This window comes from Polypterus senegalus, chromosome 11 (assembly GCF_016835505.1).
Source record: "Polypterus senegalus isolate Bchr_013 chromosome 11, ASM1683550v1, whole genome shotgun sequence".
Lineage (NCBI taxonomy): Eukaryota > Metazoa > Chordata > Cladistia > Polypteriformes > Polypteridae > Polypterus > Polypterus senegalus.
The window spans coordinates 69,640,581-69,665,951 of NC_053164.1; the positions used below are offsets into that span (position 1 = coordinate 69,640,581).

Here is a 25,371-nt window from a genome sequence, read left to right on the forward strand (position 1 = left end):
ACAAAAGCGTGGATTAATTTCTCAGCATCTTGTAGTGTTATAAGGGGTCTAACTTTTGCTATATTTCTTAAGTGGAAAAATGCTGTCTTAGATATCTGATTAACATTCAGGTCAGAGTCATTAGTTACCTCTAAATTCTTTACCTCCGCCTTGACTTTTAATCCTAATGCATCAAGTTTATTTCTAATAACATCATTATATCCATTACTGCCAATCAGTAAAATTTCTGTTTTCTCTTTATTTAGTTTGAGAAAATTACTACTCATCCATTCAGAAACACAAGTAAGACATTGTGTCAGTGAATCAAGAGAGTCGGGGTCATCAGGCACTATTGATAAATACAGTTATGTGTCATCAGCATAGCTATGGTAGCTCACGTTATGCCCAGAGATAATCTTACCTAACGGAAGCAGGTAAATCGAAAAGAGCAGCGGACCCAGGATAGAGCCTTGTGGAACACCATATAGAATGTCATGTGTTTTTAAAGTATAATTACCACAACTTACAAAGAATTTTTTACCTCCCAGGTAGGATTCAAACCAATTTAAGACACTGCCAGAGACTAAGGTGATTTCTAAGAATATTGTGATCAATGGTATCGAATGTGGCACTCAGATCTGAGGATGAGAACAGATAAATGGCCTCTGTCTGCATTTACCCACAAGTCATTTACTACTTTAACGAGTGCAGTTTCTGTGCTGTGATTTGTTCTGAAACCCGACTGAAACTTATCAAGAATAGCAAGTTTATTGAGGTGATCATTAAGCTGCATAATGACGCCTTCTCTAGAATTTTACTTAAGAAAGGCAGGTTAGAAATAGGTCTAAAATTTTCAAAAGCAGAGAAGTCAAGATTATTTTTCTTGAGCAGGGGTTTAACTACAGCATTCTTAAGACAGTCTGGGAAGACCCCCGTATCTAATGACGAGTTTACTATGTCAATAATACTATCAATTAGTACGCCCGATACTTCTTTGAAAAAACTTGTTGGCATTGGGTCAAGGACGAAAGTGGAGGGTCTCAGTTGAGAAATTATTTTATATAAATCAGGTATATCTATCCTGGTGAAAGAATTTAATTTGTTTAAAATGAAGTACCAGGGTTTAAGTGGTTCAGTATTGGGGAGATATACTATATTATTTCTAATATCATTCATTTTTTGATTAAAAATACAGAAAAGGCCTCACAAGTTTCACTGGAAGTTTTTTGGAGGCATTCCATTGAGTGACCTGGATTTAACAGACGATCAATTGTAGAGAATAAGATTCTGGGATTACTAGCATTGTTATTTATAACTCTAGAGATATAACAGCGCCTCTCAAGACGGACTATGTTGTTGTATTCTGTTATTTTAACCTTCAATATTTCATAATGGACAGTCCCAGTCACATACGTGTAATGCTTAACTACCTTTTAATTAACATCCACACCAACAACAAATACTTCTGTTTTCCTCCTATAACCGCCCCACATATGCTTCTGCACAGACATCACATTTCCCCTCCCCTTTTTTAAAATGAAGGCCTAGTTGGTAACATAGTTCTTAAGCCAGGAGGGAGTTCTTCTGTGCCTAAATGAACGTGAAACCTCAGTGGAAACCCATGGGAGCGATTGAGGAACAGCCAGTCCATTTCCAGCCACTGTTCGGGGCTCCCATGCCATCAGTCTATGTATTTTTAGGCTCTGATGAAGCTGACTAGGTAGTATGACTTTTTTCAGGCTATTTGCATAATGCCTTGAACCATCTTGCAGAAGAAAAGTAGCTGGTCCAAGCTGCTGAGTAGTTTTCAATGGATTTGACCAAGCCACACACGCACCCAGTCTTGATGCATAGCAATGGCAGTTTTGATTTTTGATAATGGATTGGGTAGTCACAGTTGCAAGAGGCAGAGCTTCTGGCCATTTGAAATGGAGATCATATACCATCAAGAGATAGCGAGCGTGGTGTGGAGCACCTGAGAAAGGTGTTCATCATGATGGCTCAGGGTGGTACCATGCACTACGATGTCATCCAAATAAATGGCTACACCTGGAATTCCTGCCAGCATGAGAGACATGACCTTCTAGAAACATCTAGGTGCTGAGCTGAGGCCAAAAGGCATCCGCTTGTAATGGAAGACTCCAAGGTGTGTCACAAAAGCTGTGAGATCTCTGCTTATAGGATCAAGGGGAACCTGCAAATAGCCATGATTTAGGTCCAGTTTACTGAACACTGTAGACCCATGAAAATGTGTGGTCAGCTCCTTGGCAGTTGGCTATGGGTATTTATTGGGAATGATTGCTTTATTTACAGAACACAGAGCAATGCAAATACGCAAACCTCCCAATTTTTTCTTTGTCACAACTGAATTTTAAATCCATGGGGAAGCATCCACTGGTTCAATAATATCCTCTTACAGGAAGTGGCAGAGCTCTGTTCTCTTAATGATAATGGCACTCTGCGCAGTGGTTGGATAACTGGAGAAATTGTTTTATCCACTGTGGGTCGATGGACGAACCCAGTGATGCAGCCCAACCCTGTAAACAACATTGGGAAGGCCTGTTGCCATTGTGACGTCACCTGCATAATGTCATTAGAGAAGAGACTGAGACTAACATACAGAGGTGTTAATCCTTGCAGTTTTCATCAGTAGGAAAGAGTATTAACTGTGTAAGAGCTTAAAGTAAGGAAATAATAAGAAGGGGCAGTTTATTAACTTCAAAGGAAGACACAGAGCAGGCAGTTGATGGGGAGAGTATTACAGGAGCTTAGGGGGCAGCAGGCATTAAAATCTGCAGTACTTAGTTAATCTAATGTTATTTTTTTAATTTTAATAATCTGAGTTAAATCATTTAAATTGAATAAAATGGGTTTGAGCAATTAAGTAATTTATGTCCTAATTTGTAGGAGTTATTGTAGACCCCACAACACAGACAGTAATTTCAATGTGAATCTTTTTATTAATATTAAAAAAAAATCAATTTAAGAGATTGGTATTATAGTCACAGGGGACTTTAATTATCCAAATAATAACTGGGCTAGCCTTACAAATAGAGGAGTGCAGAGCAGAGATTTTAAGACAGTGACTGTTTTTTAACACAGTACTTTAAAGCACCAATGGGGGAAAGCCAATCTAGATAACAAGGATAGAATTTAGGGTAGAGAGGTGGTTGAATAATATAATTTTGTTTTTCTTTTGGAAAAGTGCAGAAGCAAAGACTAAAACTGTTAAGTTTAACTTTGTTAGAGTAAATTTTAAGCAGATGTGGCCAAGTCTAAATGGGATAAACTGGGATAAGCTTTTAAGTGTAGAAACAGTTGAGGAGCCATGGAACAGGTTTAAAATTTTTCTATATATGATACAGGACAGGTTCCCTTCAAAATTAGGAATTCTTAGCTCTAATGGTAACCATATAGCATATGAAAACATGACTGCAACCATTAAGAAGGATAGTTGGGAAACTTAGGGTGTAGCAATTTGTTCTGTGCCCAAGCACGTTTCTCCAGATGTATGCCTCCCAAAGTCTAATTAGTTTTTTCTAGTGTGATCACTCCATTCCGGGCCCACCATACTGTGTCCTGGCCTGCTTGGAAGAGGTGGGCCTGGACATGGTTCAATAGGATTCAGGAACAGTGTGATCGCTAAACGTTCTGGAGCATTTAAAACAGGCATGACATCAATAATAGATAAGTCTTAGTTCTGTGTACATAGTGCAATTCTAATTTCATTTGATACTATTTGAGTTAATATCAGGTTTTTATTCTCACCTTACAAATGAATGTGAATTGTAGCTGGCAAAAAAAGCTGCAAATTCCTTGCTTAACATCATTTGTCTTCGTAAAAATCTTCTTGTATGTGCAGCACAATTAACAGCAAAATGCTGCGCTGCATACTCAATCTGTGAGAGGGTAGAGTGTTATCGTGTCCTACACTACTCCAAAAAAGAAACACAAAATAAGGAAGATCATTTTAACATGCATGCTGTCACTTTCGTGATGACGAAAGCATGCCTGGGCCCAGAAAGTTAAAACGCAGTGTGAATGCAGGCCAGCGGGGGAGTAGGTGAGGGGTGGGGGAATTGTGCTCGGGCATGGTACAGAACAAATGTGCCTAGTGTGACCTGAATGGCAATTACAGAGGAGTAAAGCACTTCATGAAATATAAGATTTTAGAAGTGATTTTGGATAATGTGATGGCAGTTGCTGTTTTCCAGTCTACAGAAAAGTAGGGTCTAATACAAAACTTAAATCTCTTGCCAGTATGAGCTTATGAGAGCTTATGTTAAGAATTGCAACAGAAACATTAATCATTAAATACTTTATCATCTGAATATAATGCATATATGTTGACCAAACATATTTCAGTTTTGTTTAATTTCCCTATTACCATAATGTAGTGACTTTTAAGTTCCGCTATTGTCCCAGTAGCTGAAAAGTAATTTCCTGTGGATCAAAAGGCATGCATTCTACACCACCAAAAAATCAAAATACTAAATTAAAAATTAAAAAATTATTGGATTCAATTACACTCATTACTTATTATTAAAGCCAGAATGTCAAAATACCAAAAGTCTTGCTCCATAGGGAAGGTCCAATATGAAGCAAGAGCTGAAAAACCAAATATCACCAAACAAAACGATCTAAAGGGAGAAATGGGAAGTCAGTACAAAGACAGAATGCCAATCCACTAAAAGTGTAACTCATAAAATCTTTATGTACATAGTTTCCCACATGCTCCAAACATGACTCATTTGCATAAGACTATAATGAACCTGAACTTTGGTTCCTTTGCAGAGATAAAAAGACCAGAATAAGCACAGAAATCTTAAATTGTAGAAATATTTTTATTGTAATGAAGGAATATACAGAAATCCTCTTCTACAAATATAAACAAGTTCTCTTCTCTGTAATACAAACCATTATGACATTAAACCTCCTTTATTGTCTATCAAGTTGACTTATTCAGACCTTAACTGAAAAGTTCTTTTTGTTTATTTTAGCCACCATTTTTCCTCATCTACATGTTTTGGGCACCCATTTTTGAAATATCAGTACACCCGTATTCTTTTATCATTTTTCCAAAGTACTTTACGTTGAAACACATGTCCTAAAAGATTTTGCACATCACTATTACCTTATTAAAATTTTAACTATCTTCATTCCATAAATCCTTCTCAAAGAGCTTTAAATTTACCATAACATAATAAGAATATGGGCGGCATGGTGGCGCAGTGGTAGCGCTGCTGCCTCACAGTTAGGAGACCCGGGTTCGCTTCCTGGGTCCTCCCTGCGTGGAGCTTCCATGTTCTCCCCGTGTCTGCGTGGGTTTCGTCCCACAATCCAAAGACATGCAGGTTAAGTGGATTGGCGATTCTAAATTGGCCGCTGGGTGTGTTTGTGTGTGTCCTGCGGTGGGTTGGCACCCTACCCAGGATTGGTTCCTGCCTTGTGCCCTGTGTTGGCTGGGATTGGCTCCAGCAGACCCCCGTGACCCTGTGTTTGGATTCAGCGGGTTGGAAAATGGATGGATGGATAGATAATAAGATAATTAACACAATATAATTTCTCAAAATCGGAATTGATGTCTTAATAAGATAAATGTATATATTTATCCCACCTAGCATCAAAATACATACCAATATCTTTAGAATGTATGCACAAATAAAATAATAATATATATATACACAAATGTACTATTTGTATAATAAAAAAATAAAATATATTACTCTTTTACTAATGGCATATAGTAAGTTGCACAGGACTGTAGCAGATCTTTCATTATTAAGTTGGAAGTGTTTCTTTTTATAAAAAATTTATAAATGATGTGAGGCCAATAACTTTTCGGCATCTCCTGAAGGTTAACTTGTGACTCAGAATATATTCCCAAAACCTCCAATAAAATGATCATAAGGAGAGAAAGTTAATCAAGAATATCCAATTAATTATTTTCACATAGTGATAAAGAAAACTGCATCCTGTAAAAAATAACAAATAAAATTATTTCTTGAATTTTAAATTTAATACGTGCACTGTTTTGGTAGAACCTTGAATTGTGGCAAATATGTAAAGGACAAAGAGTGTTTGTATTTGTTGAAGAAACATCAAACTTATAAATAAAATGTAAAATTTGGATGTTCATGACTAACTAATTTTTTTTATTTGCACGATTTAGGAAAAAACATGCTTCCAGAAGTTATTTTTTTAAACAACAAATTTTTTACTCTGTGTTTACAGACCCTCCTCGTGTGATGGTTTTTCCAGAAAATGACCTGGTGAAGGGGGAGCCCAATACTCTTATCTGCTTTGTCACTGATTTTCACCCTTCAGCCATTAAAGTCAGCTGGACCAAGAATGGTCTACCAGTGTCTGAGGGAATCACACTTAGCCAATACTACCCTAATGAAGATTTCACTTTTAGAATTTACTCTTACCTCAGCTTCACACCTCAATTAGGTGATCTTTATACATGTAGTGTGGAGCACAGTGCCCTTTCCGAGATTCTTACCAAGTTCTGGGGTGAGTTCAATTATTATTCTTTAACAATTTATCAAAGGGAGCAACTTAATAGAAGTTGCATTTAACAACAACATGTTCTACAGTGTAGGCCAATTTGATGACCTACATTTGTAAGTTTTACTATATGGCACTGTGCCTAAAGAGAACTGCTATTCACTTTAATGTATATTTAGAGGAAAAATAAACCTCTGCTTTATATAAATGTTTTAATTATATTTTTGGGATGGGAAATTTAGGGTTTCTTTCAGTAAAATTAAGTAATTTTTTAGACAGTCATTTCTTATAACAGTGTATTTTGTATAACCAAAATATATTTATTAATTTATCTTTTTTAGTTCATATTTACTGCTCAAAATATCTGAATTTATGAAAATAATCCTGTAGCAGAATTATGTTTTAAAATATCTGTCCCAATGTTTTCAATGTTTCTCTCTCTCTCTCAAAATAGATAACTGAAATATTGTATTCTTTTTGTTCATAACATCAGTCATATCATACATATTGCATACCAGCGATTTTTCCTGCCTTACATCCAAACCTGTTGGGGTAGGCTCCAGGTTTCCTGCGATCATACTCTGAAAAAACAGGTTTAGATAATGTATATACTGTTCTTAATCTCAGATGCTGTCTCTGTCATTTTGTGCCTGTCCATACTCTTATTACCTGCTCTTGCTTTGATCATTATGGGTTTACTGTTCTTATGGTGGGCTATTCAAGTCTCACTGCCCCTAACCTTCATACTACATGGTTGTTTTTCTTTGTTTCCCTCAATACAGCTAGGTGGTGTCTGCATATTGATTCAAGTCTAACAGCCCTGTTCTTAGCCCCCACGATTTTCATGGTCACACCTTTCAGAACACAGCAGATTCTGTTTTCTAATTTTTGATTTCTTTTCAGGCCTGCAGGTGGCAAAATTTTGTCTATAAATTGTTTGCGCCTGAGATGGAATCAGAGATCAATATGACTGGTAGAAAATAACAAAGCCCAATATTTGAGATTTTTGAATGCAATGTTGAAGGCATTCATTATAAAAAACATTGTCTTGGAGCAGGATATGTTGTGTGCTGTAGACATTTAAAGTAAAAAAAAAACCCTCACACCTTAAAACTCACCTGGTTTTCATTACAAATTGGCCCATTCTGGGCAATAAAATGAAAAGAAAAAAGTGCCAACAGCCAGCGTAGATTTGTTTAGCACAAATGACAGAAAATATTTTAAAAATTATAAAATTGTGTCTGAGGTGGGCTGGTGCCCTGCCCAGGGTTTGTTTCCTGCCTTGCACCCTGTGTTGGCTGGGACTGGCTCCAGCAGACCCCCATGACCCTGTAATTAGGATATAGCGGGTTGGATAATGGATGGCTGGATAAAATTGTGTAAAATTGTTCATACTCAGTACCTGGTTTTGATTATGCTTGTTTTTTTATCAGACAAAAACAAAACCAAATAGTAAAGTGTGTTGTGTAGTGTAGTAAGCTTCCATTAACATTAAACTCATATTATATTTGTGAAGGCTGGCCCGCACAGACAGACGGACAACATGTCTTCACCCATCACACCGCTTATTTACACTATATACAATTTCAAAGTCACGTGCACTCACAATCCCCAGTGCCTCTTGCACCGATTTCCCCAAAGTCCAGGGCCCACAGTCTCTGTGCCTTTGTTCCTGGGCCTCCTGTCCTCTCTCCAGCTCCGTCAACACTGCCTCCCGACTTCCACCTCTGACTGGAGGGAGGCGGCCTTTATGGGAACCCGGATGAGCTCCAGCTGCTTCCCGGCACTTAGTCGTGGCCACACCCTGTGTGGCGGAAGTGCCGGCTGTGCACCCGAAGCTGTCCGTGTGTCCCCTTTGTCTTCCCCGGCACTTCCTGGTGTGGCGGAAGCGCCGGGCTCCCGGGATCAATAGGCACTGGGCGCCGCCTGGCGGTGGCCACGGGTCCCTACAGGGCTGGGCTTCCAAGCCCCTACCCGAGGCCACCTATCTAACCAAGACGGACGCCCCCTCTCGGTCTGGAGGAGGCATACGCCATCCTCTGGTCCTCCAGGTGTCCCGCCGGGCTCCATCCCCGCCAAAGACCACACGGGTAAACCGGCATCGGCGCCACCTGGCGGTGACCACGGGTCCCTACAGGGCTGGGCTTCCAAGCCCTGTACCCGTGGTCCCAATATAACCAGGACGGACGCCTCGTGGTCTGGAGGAGGCACAAGCCCTCCTCTCCTCCTCCTCCTGGCGTCCCGGCCGGGCTCCAGCCCGCCGGGGACCACATATTCAAACCCATCAAGTGAACAGTTCTGTCTCATTGTGACACAAAAACTAAACTCCATAGTAGCTCTTTAACCATACTATAATTACTAAAACTGAAGCTAATATATATAAAAATAAAATAGAGATATCTTTGTAAAGGGTGGCGCAGTGGTAGCGCTGCTGCCTCGCAGTTAGGAGACCTGGGTTCGCTTCCCGGGTCCTCCTTGCGTGGAGTTTGCATGTTCTCCCCGTGTCTGCGTGGGTTTCCTCTGGGCCAGGTTTCCTCCCACAGTCCAAAGACATGCAGGTTAGGTGGATTGGCGATTCTAAATTGGCCCTAGTGTGTGCTTGGTGTGTTTGTGTGTGTCCTGCGGTGGGTTGGCACCCTGTCCAAGATTGGTTCCTGCCTTGTGCCCTGTGTTGGCTGGGATTGGCTCCAGCAGACCCCTGTGTTTGGATTCAGCGGGTTGGAAAATGGATGGATGGATGTCTTTGTAAAATAAAAATAAATTAAAACTAAAAATACACAACAAAGGAAAACTAAAACTAAACTGAATTTCCAAGTAAGTTCAGAAAAAATATAGAATTAAAAACTAATATAAAAAGGAAAAACTATAATAAACTTGGTGCTGACTTCTGCTTTACATTCCCTGCTCCACCGCTTCTCGCCTTCTTTCATACTTTCTTTCTCAACAGGTGCAAGTTTACCTCGAATAGCATGTCTATTCTGGTGACCGTCAATCACAATTTCACCAACCCACACCCAATGGTTTCCATGCCCCAAGATTGCGCCTGCCTCTTCCATTCTCTCTCTTACTTATTGCATGGCCATATCAGTCTCAGCCTTGATATTCGCAGTGACATTTGGTCTTATGTACTGAATGACTGGGACAGGTTCAAGGTGTAGACTGATGATGGAACAGGAGACAATTATACTACACAGGACCACTATAGTAGTGAAATGCTTAAACTCTCAACCTGTGGTTCTGCATGTGAACTGATAGCTGTCGCGGAATTGTTTTGTTGTCGGTTTCAAATGTATAGAAATGGGGAAACATTTTACACCTTTGGACAACTGGGAATGTCTGTTAAACATCTTAGATTCACCAGTAGCGATTTGGGTAGTGGACAATTCGATGTTTATGAATGTTTCAACTCTGACAATGTGGACACAAAGTTATCAATGAAACCTGTTGTATCTTTACAATGGTTGACAAACACGGAATGTAACTTGAACACAACACGTCCTCCAAATACAAACCTGATTAAAAGAAATAATGATAATCAAATCCTTGATGAAAGCAACACTCATAACAATGACAAAACAACTGACAGTCATGTTACATCATTTTTAAAATGTTTCCTTTTATTTTTCATAACTTCTTTAACACATTACTTCTCCACTGCGAAGTGTGGGTATTTTGCTAGTGTATACAGTAATCCTCGCTATATCGCTCGACTTTCAGGGCTTCACTCTATCGCGGATTTTAAATGTAAGCACATCTAAATATATATCACGGATTTTTGCTGGTTCGCCGCTTTCTGCGGACAATGGGTCTTTTAATTTAGGATACATGCTTCCTCAGTTTGATTGCCCAGTTGATTTCATACAAGGGACGCTATTGGGGGATGGCTTAGAAGCTACCCAATCAGAGCATGTATTACATATTAACTAAAACTCCTCAATGCTATAAGATATGCTTCAGCGTGCGCTTGTTTTGTTTGCTTCTCTCCGTCTCTCTCTGCCTGACGGAGGGGTGTGAGCAGAGGGGCTGTTTACACAGTGGCTGTTTGCCTAGAAGATAGGACGCTCCTCTACAAAATGCCGCTTATCGCAGTGCTTCTGTATACTTAAAAGTACGTAATGATTTTTGATTGTTTGCTTTTCTTAGCGAGCTGCTCCTTTGAAGATAAGATATGTTTGCATTCTTTTAATTGTGAGAAAGAACTGCCATCTCTGTCTTGTAATGAAGCACAGTTTAAACGTTTGACTAAAGGGTGTTATTTCATGTCTAGAGGGCTCTAATAATGTTAACAGTGTGGGAGAGTTTATAAGGGCTTAAAATATATAAAAATAACCATACAAACATATGGTTTCTACTTCGGAAATTCATTTATCGCGCAGAGTCTGGAACGGATTAACGCGATAAACGAGGGTTGACTGTATATACATATATATATAGTCACGCTTGGGTCAGATTTGCACAGAGACACAGGAGGTCGTAGAAACAAGAAGGATTTTTATTCAAACACCGCAAACACATGAGCTTAAACGTGCTCCATGACAAGTCAGAGATGACAGTTCCGCTAGGAGCAGAGAGAGATAAAAGCAAACAATCAATTCCAAATCTGACAGGCGCTGCGCAAGGCTTTTAAGGTGGCGGAGTACAGCGAGGCTTGTATTATGCGTTATAGTGCAAGGGTAAGGAGCAATGTGAGGGTAGTCAGTGTTTCAAGTTTTGTGGTTTTCCCAGGGGCATCTGTCTCTATTTGGGTGCGATCAGCCCTCCAACTCACAATATATTGTCACAAGAACGAGACATGGACAGATAAAGAGTTGGGGCAGCCACCCATATAATATAGTATCCTGGCTGCAAAGGTCGTTTTCACAAAATAATCAGCACTGAAGTGCATTCAACAGAGTCCAGTACAAGACTGAGGAAACAAAGGAAAAGGGGCAGGTTTTAAAGGGGAGACAGGAAGTGAGGTCGTATGGATCTGGCACGTGGTCTTCCACCATTGGTTCAGAGCGGAGGTGACATCAGAGGGACTGGAGCTGGTGTGGCCGACTTCCATTGGCTCAGTCCCGAAGTGATGTCAGGAGATCCAAGTGAAATCCCCGGGATGGTCTACAGGCAAGGGAGAAAAGAGTCAGTGCACTCTGCCACACCCCGGTATGCCTCCAACTGCCTTCACTCAAGCCCTTTAGCTGCCTCCCATGCGCGTGTGTGACAATATATATATATATATATACATATACATATATATATATATATATATATAGTGGAATATATCCCTGTAATATGGAGGTGCCCCGAATTCCAGCAGGGCATCATGGACTTTGGAGTTTTAATTCACAGCCCTGCTGGATGCCGTGGTGGCCGCCCAAGGACTTGTATTTTCTGTATAGCCTGGAAGTACTTCCAAGTCACGGGGGCAGAGGAAATTGCATACTTCTGGGCTGAAGAAAAGGAGTTTTCACCTCACCCGGAAGTGTTATGAAACCATGAGGATGGAGGGGTAGGAACACTTCCAGGTAAAATACTTTACAAGGACTGTGGGAGATCCCAGGAGGGGGCCGAGTTGGGAGGAAGGGTGTCTGAGCGACTGGGAGGTGTGGAGGATTCATTATTGTTATTATTGTGTATTATTATTATTGTGATTATTGTATATATAGTGGAGATGAAGGTGCTTTTTGCACATTATTATTATAATAAATTAATTATTGGGACTTTTATTTGGTGTTTTGGCGCATTGTCTGAGGGTTCAAGGGGACAATAGTGCCCTCTATCTGTCACCATATATATATATATTGTGGAAGCCCTGGGCACAGACAGACAGACACCTGAACATCTACACACAGCACACCGTGCCCCTGCACCACACACCCTCTTCAAGGGCCCTCCAACAGTCCTTTACCACCTCCACCGAGCTCTATCTTATTCCTCCCGACTACAGCTCCTGACTGGAGGGAGGCGGCCCCTTTTATGACCACCCAGACATGCTGCAGGTGCTCCCTGACTGACTTCCTGTGGCACTTCCTGGTGTGGCAGAAGTGCCGTCTGAGCACCCGGTCCTCGGTATTCCTTTCGCCAGCACCTCCGAGTGTGGCGGAAGTGCTGTTGTCCAAGGCCGCACACTCGTCCGGGTGTCCCATGGTGGTGGTTCTATGCTCGAACCCCATGGCATCCATACTAGGTGGGGCGGCTGCCCTCTCATGGTCCTGGGAAGGCACAGTTCCTCTCCTAGTTCGTCCAGGCATGGCGACTGGGCACAACCCCCAGCTGACCACCACAATATATATTGTAGCAGTAGGGGGCACTATCGCTCCCTTGAACCCTCAGATACCACGCCAAACACCAGGTAAAAGTGCTACAATAATTATTTTTGTTATAATAATGTGCACTAAGCACCCTCCACTCTACACTATTCATTAACCACAATACAAATAATAATAATCACAATCTTCCACTCCCAGACGCGTCACCTTCCTACCACCCAACTCAGCTCATTGTCTGGGAATTCCCATGGTTCTTTTATAGTACCCGACCCAGAAGTGTTCTCATCCTTTAGTCCATAATTTCTTATCATTTCCGGGTCAGATAAAATCCTTTTTCTCACCCGAAGTACATCATTCCTTCCGTTCATATGACTTGGAAGTACTTCTGGGGCATAGGGCAAATAACACTCCCCAAGCCTCTCTATAGCGGCTCCTGGTGGCCCCATGATATTCAGCAGGGCTGTCCATAAAAACTACAATGTCGATGAGGCTCCGCTGGAATTGAGACCTTTCATGCCGCTCTGAGGGCTCCCTCTGGCGGCCTGGGGGTATTGGCTGGGATACAAAGCTGGCCATGGACCACAATACAGTATATATTTATATATTTATACAGTATATACCGTATATGCTCATGTATAAGTTGGGTGAAAAATTTGTCATAAAATCAGACCCGATTTATACACCAGTTCAAAAATGTGACAATTTTGTTTTATTTATATCTTCTTGTCTCCTCCAATCTTGCATCAGTTTCTCAGACACATTGAATTTTGTTGCAGCAGCACAGTTATCAATTTCTTTCACTACTTCAACGATGTTTAATTTAAAACCAGCTTCATATTTTCTTCTGATCGAATGCTGCATCGTAGATAAGGGATGCTCTTATGATAAAGGCGTATGAGGGTTTGAGATACAAAAACACTAATCGGCATAAACATTGCTTTGGAATAGCTTCGGTATTACCATGTGGTCACATAGGCACAGTAGAGAGAGAGAGAGACAGAGAGAGGTTGGGAGCATGCGCTGATACAGCGCATTGTTGCACCCACATAAAAAAAGGGCAGTGTGCCCCGTGGTTACTCTCTCAGGTGGGCGTTAGCATATCATAATACCTTGTACCAATAGTGTGAGTTTTCAGCATTCGACTTATACGACTGACATTATAAAATACCAGAAATTATACTGCAAAATCAAGTCTGTCTTATCCGTGGGAGAACTTATCCGGGAGTATATACAGTATATATATAAACTGCTCAAAAAAATTAAAGGAACACATTTTAATCAGAATATAGCATCAAGTCAATGAAACTTCTGGGATATTGATCTGATCAGTTAAGTAGCAGAGGGCGTTGTTAATCAGTTTCAGCTGCTTTGGTGTTAATGAAATTAACAACAGGTGCACTAGAGGGGCAACAATGAGATGACCCCTGAAACAGGAATGGTTTAACAGGTGGAGGCCCCTGACATTTCTCCCTCCTCATCTTTTCTGACTGTTTTTCACTAGTTTTGCATTTGGCTATGGTCAGTGTCACTACTGGTAGCATAAGGCGATACCTGGACCCTACAGAGGTTGCACAGGTAGTCAAAATTCTCCAGGATCAAACATCAATACGTATCATTGCCAGAACGTTTGCTGTGTCTCCCAGCACATTCTCAAGGGCATGGAAGAGATTCCAGGAGACAGGCAGTTACTCTAGGTGAGCTGGACAGGGCAGTAAAAGGTCCTTAACCATCAGCAGGACCGGCATCTGCTCCTTTGGGCAAGGAAGAACAGGATGAGCACTACCAGAGCCATACAAAATGACCTCCAGCAGGCCACTGGTGTGAATGTCTCTGACCAAACAATCAGAAACAGACTTCATGAGGGTGGTTTGAGGGCCCGACGTCCTCTAATGGCGCTGTGCTCACTGCCTGGCACCGTGGAGCTCGATTGGCGTTTGCCATAGAATACCAGAATTGGCAGGTTCACCCTGAGCACATGTGAAAGACGTGAAAGGGTCTGGAGAAGCTGTGGAGAATGTTATGCTGCCTTGTTCAGCATTGTTCAGCATGACTGGTTTGGTGGTGGGTCAGTGATGGTGTGTGGAGGCAAATCCATGTAGGGATGCACAGACCTCTACAGGCTAGACAACGGCACCTTGACTGCCATTAGGTATCGGGATGAAATCCTTGGACTGATTGTCAGACCCTGTGCTGGGGCAGTGGGTCCTGGGTTCCTCCTGATGCACGACAATGCCCGGCCTCATGTGACGAGTATGCAGGCAGTTCTTGGCGGATTAAGGAACCAACACCACTGACTGGCCCCACGCGCCTGACCTAAATCCAATAGAACACCTTTGGGACATTATGTTTGGTCCATCTGACACCGCCAGGTTGCATCTCAGACTGTCCAGGAGCTCAGTGATGCCCTGGTCCAGATCTGGGAGGAGATTCCCACAGGACACCATCCGTTGTCTTAGGAGCATGCCCCGATGTTATCAGTCAGGCATACAAGCATGTGGGGCCATACAAACTACTGAGTATGATTCTGAGTTGCTGCAGTGAAATTTCAGGAAAATTAGCTAGCCTGCCGCATAATTTTTCACTTTGATTTTCGGGGTCTTTGAATTCAGCCCTCTGTAGGTTGATAATTTTCATTTTCATCAAAGCGATATGGCATCCTTTCATTCCTAACACATTATCCAGGCCATATCAGTATAGATATCCAGCCGGATTTTTTTCTCATTGTGATCTGATGTGTTTTCAAAGTTTTTTGATCAGCATATACAGTGCATTCGGAAAGTATTCACAGCGCATCACTTTTCCACATTTTGTTATGTTACAGCTTTATTCCAAAATGGATTAAATTCATTTTTCCTCAGAATTCTACACACAACACCCCACAATGAAAATGTGAAAAACCTTACTTGAGGTTTTTGCAAATTTATTAAAAATAAAAACTGAGAAATCACATGTACATAAGCATTCACAGCCTTTGCTCAATACTTTGTCAATGCACCTTTGGCAGCAATTACAGCCTCAAGTCTTTTGAATATGATGCCACAAGCTTGGCACGCCTATCCTTGGCCAGTTTCGCCCATTCCTCTTTGCAGCACCTCTCAAGCTCCATCAGGTTGGATGGGAAGCGTCGGTGCACAGCCATTTTAAGATCTCTCCAGAGATGTTCAATCGGATTCAAGTCTGGACTCTGGCTGGGCCACTCAAGAACATTCACAGAGTTGTCCTGAAGCCACTCTTTGATATCTTGGCTGTGTGCTTAGGGTCGTTGTCCTGCTGAAAGATGAACCGTCGCCCAGTCTGAGGTCAAGAGCTCTGGAGCAGGTTTTCATCCAGGATGTCTCTGTACATTGCTGCAGTCATCTTTCCCTTTATCCTGACTAGTCTCCCAGTTCCTGCTGCTGAAAAACATCCCCACAGCATGATGCTGCCACCACCATGCTTCACTGTAGGGATGGTATTGGCCTGGTTTCCTCCAAACGTGATGCCTGGCATTCACACCAAAGAGTTCAATTTTGTCTCATCAAACCAGAGAATTTTGTTTCTCATGGTCTGAGAATCCTTCAGGTGCCTTTTGGCAAACTCCAGGCAGGCTGCCATGTGCCTTTTACTAAGGAGTGGCTTTCGTCTGGCCACCCTACCACACAGGCCTGATTGGTGGATTGCTGCAGAGATTGTTGTCCTTCTGAAAGGTTCTCCTTTCTCCACAGAGGACCTCTGGAGCTCTGACAGAGTGACCATCGGGTTCTTGGTCACCTCCTGACTAAGGCCCTTCTCCCCGATTGCTCAATTTAGATGGCTGGCCAGCTCTAGGAAGAGTCCTGGTGGTTTCAAGTTCTTCCACTTACAGATGATGGAGGCCACTGCGCTCATTGGGACCTTCAAAGCAACAGAAATTTTTCTGTATCCTTCCCCAGATTTGTGCCTCGAGACAATCCTGTCTCAGAGGTCTACAGACAATTCCTTTGACTTCATGCTTGGTTTGTGCTCTGACATGAACTGTTAACTGTGGGACCTTATATAGACAGGTATGTGCCTTTCCAAATCATGTCCAATCAACTGAATTTACCACAGGTGGACTCCAATTAAGCTGCAGAAACATCTCAAGGCTGATCAGGGGAAACAGGGTGCACCTGAGTTCAATTTTGAGCTTCATGGCAAAGGCTGTGAATACTTATGTACATGTGATTTCTCAATTTTTTTATTTTTAATAAATTTGCAAAACCTCAAGTAAACTTTTATCACGTTGTCATTATGGGGTGTTGTGTGTAGAATTCTGAGGAAAAAATGAATTTAATCCATTTTGGAATAAGGCTGTAACATAACAAAATGTGGAAAAAGTGATGCGCTGTGAATACTTTCCGGATGCACTGTATATACTGTATATATATATATATATATATATATATATATATATATATATGTATTGTGATGAAACTGTACAGTGCATCACCTGACCATTTCGCTGAAGAGACATTTTAAAAAATAAATCTGTTAAAAGGTGTGCTTGGATACAAAGTTGTGGACTGGCAGAAATTGCTAGACTTCTATGCTTAAAATAATTTCTAAAGATACTCAACCACATCCTGGCTGAACTATTCTGCTATTGCTCATGAGAATTTTTGTTAGCATGGCTGCTTTGGAGAAGTGAAGAGCAGCTACAAGCTTACTGTATCACATGGACTGTAGTTCTCACTTTCCTTCCTTTAGTATATGAAAGAAAGTGTGAAATTGCAAACATACAAATGAGTCTGCCTGATGTCTTTGCAACAAAACCCAGTTTGGCAACAATATATGCTGCATAAACTTATATTCATGCTGTTTAATTGCTGAGATTCTCCTTCCTTTGGGCTTGCTACAAGTGATATCTATAGCAAAGAGACAGAGTTAAGGGTCTGATTTTACCCTAGTGAACAAGAGGAAAGGTTATTTTAGTCCCACTGTGACAATGTGACATAATGCTTTTTATCCTCCAGGTATAGGGCATTGCTTATATTTAGAAACCAGAAGGTGTACAGCTGTGTGAAAAGAGCTCCAGTAAATGCATGTGTAAATGCAGTAGGAGAAAGCCGAATACAAGAACTAATTTCCGTAAAGCATAAAGCCTCACACATTTGAAATTCTTAAGCATTTTATGTGAGTTTGGCAAAATTTAATTTCTTCTCCTAATCAGTGCTTTATTTTACAGCTATACTTAAGTGCAATGAAACACAGCAAAAGTACAATAGTGTACTTTGTCTATGAAAAGTATTCACACCCTTGGAAGTTATTACATTTTATTGTTATACAGCATTGAATTGCTGTGTATTTAATATGGTGTTTTTGTCACTGATTAACATAAAAACACTTTTTATTGTCAAAGTGAAAAGAAAACAGGTCTTTTCAAAATGTCCTACATTAACTACAAATAATAAAAAAAAATAAATAAATGATCATATAATTATTCACCCCCTTTAATATGACACACATAAATCATCACCAGTGCTGCCAATTGATTTTAGAAGTCACATAATCGGTTAAACAGAAATCACATGTCTGCTGTCAAGGGGTTTTGATTGATTGCAACATAACGTACCTTATCTGAAAGGTCTAACTTGTGGTCAGTATGGTGGCCCAAAGAACACAATAAAGACAAAAGAACACTCCAAGAATCTCAGTGAAAAGATGATTGATAGCACAAGTCAGAATGGATATAAGAAAATATCCAAGTTACTGAATATACCTTGGAGTCCTGTTAAATCATCCATCCAACCCGCTATATCCTAACTACATGGTCAAGGGGGTCTGCTGGAGTCAATCCCTGCCAACACAGGGTGCAAGGCAGGAAACAAACATACCCCGGGCAGGGCACACACACCAGGAACAATTTAGAATCGCCAATGCACTTAGCCTGCATGTCTTTGGACTGTGTGAGGAAACTGGAGCACCTGGAGGAAACCCACGCAGACACAGGGAGAACATGCAAACTCCACACAGGGAGGACCTGGGAAGCGAACCCAGGTCTCCTAACTACGAGACAGCAGTGCTACCACTGTGCCACCGTGCCGCCCCAGTTAAATCAATCATTAAAAAATTGAAAGAATATGGCAGAGTTACAGGCTATCTGCAAAAATTGAGTGATCGTGGAAGAAGAAGGAGTTACAAGGTACAGTGGGTCAGATTGGAGATACTGTGCAGACAACAACAATTGCCTGGGTGCTTCACCAGTGCTATCTTTATGAAAGACTGGCAAAGAGAAAGCCACTGTAAAAAAAACACAGATGACACCTCATTTAGTGTTTGCCATGTGGCACATATATGACTCTGAAGTCAACTGGAAGGAGGTTCTGTGGTTTTGAGACAAAACTTGAGCTTTTCAGTCATTAGACTAAATACCAATGTTTAGTGTAACTGTGTACATTACCAACAACACACCATTCCCACCATGAAACATAGTGGAGGCAACATCATGCTGCATGGATGCTTATTTTTTTAAAATTAATAAACGTCAAGTCACCCTGACTAATATAAATCCATGTTTTACTGCCTCTTAATATTCATTCAATTGATATATAAAGTAATATTAACCTAAAAAATACAAAACTGGATGCTTTGAAACCATTTTTTTGATTTGTGATCAAGCCTGTAAATTGAATATAGAACAGTATTACAAGGCATCAAATTATTCCTAGTAAATAAAATGTAACTATTTCTTATTGATCCATTTTTCAGAACCAGAGATGAAGTCAGATTCTGATTTTGGACCAACTATATTTTGTGCAGTAGGTCTGACTTTTGGACTGCTAGGAGTTGTGACTGGAACCTTCTTTCTGATAAAAGGAAACAACTGCAGCTGAAAAAAAACTGGAATCCTGTGGAATAACAACACTTTAGGTATGGTAAATCATTTAAAGTAAAATTGTATTATATACTGTACAAGCTGTGTCACCCGGCTTCGCCTGGGAAATTTCATAAGACAACGGGTCTTAGAAATAGTGCCATTGGTTAGTCGGGCATATCAGAATTACTATGTACCTAAGTACTTTGCTATATACAATATTTGTAGTTTTTTAATCAAGGGCTAATATTGTTAGAAATCGTGCCAATGACACTATCTGACCATGAGTAAGTCACTGCACCGGCCTGTGCGCCAATTGGAAAAACAAAATAAATTCAACCAATTACATCTTAAATGTTGTAAATCACCTTGGATAAAGGCATCAGTCAAACAGTAATTAATATTATTAAGTCACTGGAGCTGCTTACTCTTGAACGTGCTATATGGCTGCTATAGTCCATGAATAAAACATTCCTGCATTAGATCAATTCCTGCTTTTCCTAGTGACTTTTGTTGATGATGGTTGCAAAACAGAGTTTTACAGGAAAGTGTATTCTTTTGACCTGAAATGGGTATACAATAAGAATAATGTGAAATCTGAGTATATATTATTACCATTATTAGATATTTACAATTTTTGTTTATGCTGTTCATTCACGTACAATATTCCTTTTAATGTTTTTGTCAGTTATATATGATTCCCTTTTAAATTCTGCAGACACAAATGTATATGCAAAGTACTTGAAGTGGATATATGGAAGTGATGGTACCTTATGTGTTACACTTGTGATAAGAATGAGTTGGAGACATCATAAAGAGTTGGGGCAGCCACCTGTATATTATTTTCTCAGCTGCGAAAGTTGCTTTGGTTTTGGTAGCATGATGTGCTTACGTCAGAGTCCAGAACAGAATTGCCTGTATGGAGACGAGATAGCAGTTTTAACAGCCCATAAAGGAAATGACATCGTCGTTGCAGCAACGGAGAGTGGCGTCCTCGTGCCCGGAAGTGACGTCATCCTTGGGGCCGGCAACAGGCACGATTTGCCGGGAAAGGTCTGCAAGGGACTAAGAAAGATAGTCAGTACACTCCGTCGCCCCCTGGCCTGGCGTAGAATTACTAGTGTTTAGGCTCTTCAGCTGTTCCATGCACATGTGTGTGACACACTGATGTATTACATTAAGAGCGAGGAGTACTGAGCAATAGCTTTGAGCATCGCAACACAATTTCTGTAGCTTCTCCATTAGAAAGTGTCATGATGTAAGACTGATGCTGGCGTATTACATGATTTAAGTACTATGATCGAAGAAAACTTGGGAGAGTCCCATTTGGAGTTACCATTAACTGAAGTAGACATTGAACTTGTTTTAGCATCAATACTTTTTTGTATCATTTTCCGTGTATCTTCGTTGTTCTGAGTGGATAAAAGTTCATTGCTTAACCTTTTATATTCCATTCTTAAGTTGAAGAACTCATTCCTGATAACTGATTCTATATTTTCACAGTTAAATTCATCCATCCATCCCACTATATTCTAACTACAGGGTCACAGGGGTCTGCTGGAGCCAATACAGGGCGCAAGGCAGGAAACAAACCCCAGGCAGGGTGCCAGCCCACCGCAGGGCACACACACACCAAGCACACACTAGGGACAATTTAGGATCGCAAGTGCACCTAACCTGCATGTCTTTGGACTGTGGGAGGAAACCCACGCAGACATGGGGAGAACATGCAAACTCCATGCAAGGAGAACCTCCTTTGTAACGTCATAATCATTGCAGCTTCTACTCACGCCACTCACACTTTCGTTCGGAGTTTGAAATTTCCTCTGGCTTCCAGATTCAGATGCCATGACTTGCACTAGGACAGGTTCCCTTTTAAGGTCTTTAAGATCCTTTATAATTTATACAGTCTCACGAGGAGCGCTAGCAATTCTCTCAAATGTCCAATTCCGATCAAAGACAAAGGTACCTGTCGAGTCTTTTCAAGTTGTCGTTGTTTTCTTCTATCGCAATCTGATGTCAGGCTTAAAACACACAGGTTTCTTTCTTTTAATCAAAGGCAGTTTTCAAGCTTTCAACCTTAGACAGGTTTTAAACTTTAATAAAGCCGCCGGAGTGTAAGGCAAGTTCAAGCACGGGTAAAATGCGTGCCGAAAGAAATCTCTCAGTCCAAAAGTTAATTTTAAAATATTTAGTGAAAATTCAAAGCAAATAGTCCACCCAAGAATAAAGAAAAAAGTTGTTACACACGTAGAATAAAAAGCAAAAAAAAAGGAAAAATATATCTTCTCTAAACTTAGCTTTTCTTGTAAAAATGTAGTTATTTCTATTCCTCCTCTTTTTACTTCTTCTGTATGCTTTAAGCATACGGCGAAGCATTTTTAATTAAGTGCTTTGTCTTACATGTTTCTTGACACACAAACACACACACAAGGTACGCAAGGCTCGTTAGGCAGGAAGAGCATGGTTTAAAACCATGTGCCCTTTACACCTTACACATGGCAAGGCTGATCAATAACTGAGAATGATGTTTAGATAGAGTTAGCTAGAATATACCAATTCTATTCAACTGATGGGGGTTATAGGAACCTCCCATAGATCACTTAGTAAATCATTTATGAATCTTATGTAACTAGGAAATGGCTCTTACATATGTACTCTCTAGCCTCCTTAAGAACTCGAGGGTAAATATTATCTGGTCCTGGTGATTTGTTTGATTTCAGCCTATTTAATCTGAGCAGTACTTCTCCCTCTACAATTTCCAGATTCCTCTGTACCTCCTTGGTAGTCCCCGTTACTTCTGGGAGGTTATCCACTTGCTCACTTGTAAACACTTTAGAAAAATGTAAGTTTAGGGCATCCAGTATTTCATTGTCTGTATCTTTTAATTCCCCTTTACTATTCCTGATGCACTTGACCTCCTCCTTGACTGTTCTTTTGCTACTAAAATACTGAAAGAATCCCTTACGGTCTTCTTTCGCATGATCTGCTATATTCCTCTCCAACTGTCTTTTAGCCTCCCCGATATCCTTCTTAATGGTTCCCCTTATGTTCTCATACACTCTACGATTCACTTTGCAGTCATTAGCCTTATATGCCTTATTAAGCAGTTTTTTCCTTTGCAACTTCTTTTTTAAATTTTTATTAATCCACTGTGGAGTTTTTTAATTTCCTATTAATTCCAATTTTAGGTATGTATCTGTTCTGTGTTACATGTAACACATTTTAAACCTGTTCCACTGCTCCTCAACTGTCTCCACATTTAAAAGCTTATCCCAGTCTATCCACCTTAGACTTTGTCGCATCTGCTCAAAATTAGCCCTACCAAAGTTCAACTTAACAATTTTAGTCTTTGCATCTGCACTCTTACAAAATACTGAGAATTGTATTACATTATGGTCACTTGACCCTAGTGGTTCAATCACCTCTACACCCTCAATTCTATCCTGATTATTACAAAATACTAAATCCAGACAGGCTTCACCCCGTGTTGGTGCTCCAACATGCTAAATTAAAAACAGTCACTGATTACTTCTAAAACTCCTGCTCCTGTGCTCCTCCATCTGCAAAGTTATCCCAGTTAATATTTGGATAATTAAAGTCCCCCATGACTATAATATCTCCCTGTAAACTTGCCTTTTTGATATTACTAAAAAGATGTGTGTTGAAATTACTGTCTGAATTGGGTGGTCTATAACACACTCCTAAAATAAGACCTCTTTCCCTAATATTTTCCAGGCGAAGCCACATGTCCTCACTAAGATGGGGCTCATCATCCAACTGAAGAGGACTTACATTTAAATTCTGTTTGGCATAAACAGCAACCCCACCTGCTTTTCTGTTCTGTCTATCCTTCCTAAAAAATGTGTATCCCTCTATATTACACTCATCCCCATATTTGTTATTTAGCCAGGTTTCCATTATTGCTATAATATTATAATTATGCTCTGCTTCTTACAACATACATATTAGCCCTGCAGTGGACTGGCACCCTATCCAGGGTTTGTTCCTGTCTTGTGCCTTATGCTAACTGGGATAGGCTCCAGCTGCCTGCCATAACCCTGGTCTGGATTAAGCAGGTTAGAAAAATGACATGACATATACATTATATATGTAGGTGTATGTCTGAGCTAAGAATAAATGTGTAAATAAAAAAATATATATTTTAAATGTCAGCAAACCCATTTAGTGTGTGAATTAATTCAACATATGAAAATTAGTTTATCTCATTTTTTTCTCTTGTGCACTTTCTTATCCACTATTACCATAGGGGCTGATTTTGTCACCTCAGAGTTTGTTTCACTCTGACGACATTCCTGCATTTTTCCAACATTCTCTTGACTGTGCTTGCAACACTGAGGATATTAGAGAGGCTGGATAAGACTGGAAAAAAATATCAGACCCATCTTTTGCACTCTGTTTAACACTGGTCAAGGTTACTTTGTAAAACTTTTTCAAGGCTAAAATATTTTACATTGTTTACATTTGCTAGGACCATATTTCCAGGCATTGTAGCACCTAAAGGGTGCAACTTAAAATGAATTTTAAAATTTAGCAGGTAGTGCACTCCATAATAGGTGACACAGTGGCACAGACGGACATGAGTTAGCAGTATTTGCTCAAAGGTTCACCTTTCTGAACTTGATTCATGGGCCACGCACCACCTGTATGAAGTGTGTATGCTCTTAGACATGTCAGAGTGGTTTATTCTCCATATAATCAATTTTTTAACCCAAAGCGTGTGTGTTAGGTTAACTGTGCAAGTATACATTGTATTGCAGTGAGTGATTATGAATATGAGAGTCTGTGTGAATCTACACGGCAACGGACTGTCCCACTAATCCAGAATCATTGATCATGTCCAGTTTTGTTCAAATCAATCTGGATAAGCGGGTTAGAAAATGGATTAATGGATGAATACAATCCATAATTGCATTCTGACTTGCATACCACTTTTCTGAGAAGAATTAACATTGCTTGAGAAGGGAAGCCACTGATGATGGTATGTTTAGAAAAAAATGCAATTTTTACTGAAATCAACATCCATCCATCCATTATCCAACCTGCTATATCCTAACTACAAGGTCACAGGGGTCTGCTGGAGCCAATCCCAGCCAACACAGGGTGCAAGGCAGGGGCACACACACCCCAAGCACCATTTAGGATCGCCAATGCACCTAACCTGCATGTCTTTGGACTGTGGGAGGAAACCTGCGCAATCACAGGGAGAGCAAGCAAACTATGTGCAGGGAGGGCCCGGGAAGCGAACCCAGGTCTCCTACCTGCGAGGCAGCAGCACTACCCACTGCACCACCGTGCCGCCCTGAAATCAACATATAATATATAATAATTTACTTATACTCTGTTTAGTTTAAATGTTTGTGTGAATCTAGCATATATATTTAAGTGCTATTATCGTGCTATTAAGGATGCTTTTAGGGTGATGTTCAATAAATATTAAAAAATCTAACTATCTGTTTTATCTTGGTAGAGTAATATATATTGCTCTACTTTCCCTATTGTATTATTAATATGTAGCCTTAGAATGCCTAATCTCACAGACTTACCACTGTATATAACTTATCCCCACCTTCCCTTCTATATCTATAACCTCAGGCAATTAGATATAGTAAAAAGACAAGCAGGAGTTAAGTTACACATAAAATAATGTATTACTGATAATATTCATAAATAATAACAAAATGCAAAGTACATTTGAATATTGGCAACCATACAACCTGATAAAATGGTGATGTGTAATTCAGGTGGCACACAGACTTGCAGTTACTTAAAATGTCTCTAGTTAAGGCATCGTTGGTG

General features: G+C 40.4%; 1 protein-coding gene across 2 annotated transcripts in view; it reads left to right on the forward strand.

Moving 5' to 3' along the window:
* Window positions 1–25,371, forward strand: part of LOC120539152 (H-2 class II histocompatibility antigen, A-U alpha chain-like) — a 52,374-nt gene that overhangs the window by 19,420 nt on the left and 7,583 nt on the right. Inside the window, exons 3-4 of one of the 2 annotated variants that reach the window (XM_039768960.1) lie at window positions 6,214–6,495; window positions 19,446–19,607. In XM_039768960.1, the coding sequence (XP_039624894.1) occupies window positions 6,214–6,495; window positions 19,446–19,570 (407 nt within the window). In that variant the 3' untranslated portion in view covers window positions 19,571–19,607. Of the gene's footprint in view, window positions 1–6,213; window positions 6,496–19,445; window positions 19,613–25,371 lie in introns of both variants that reach the window. The other variant, XM_039768959.1, reaches the window with a different exon arrangement.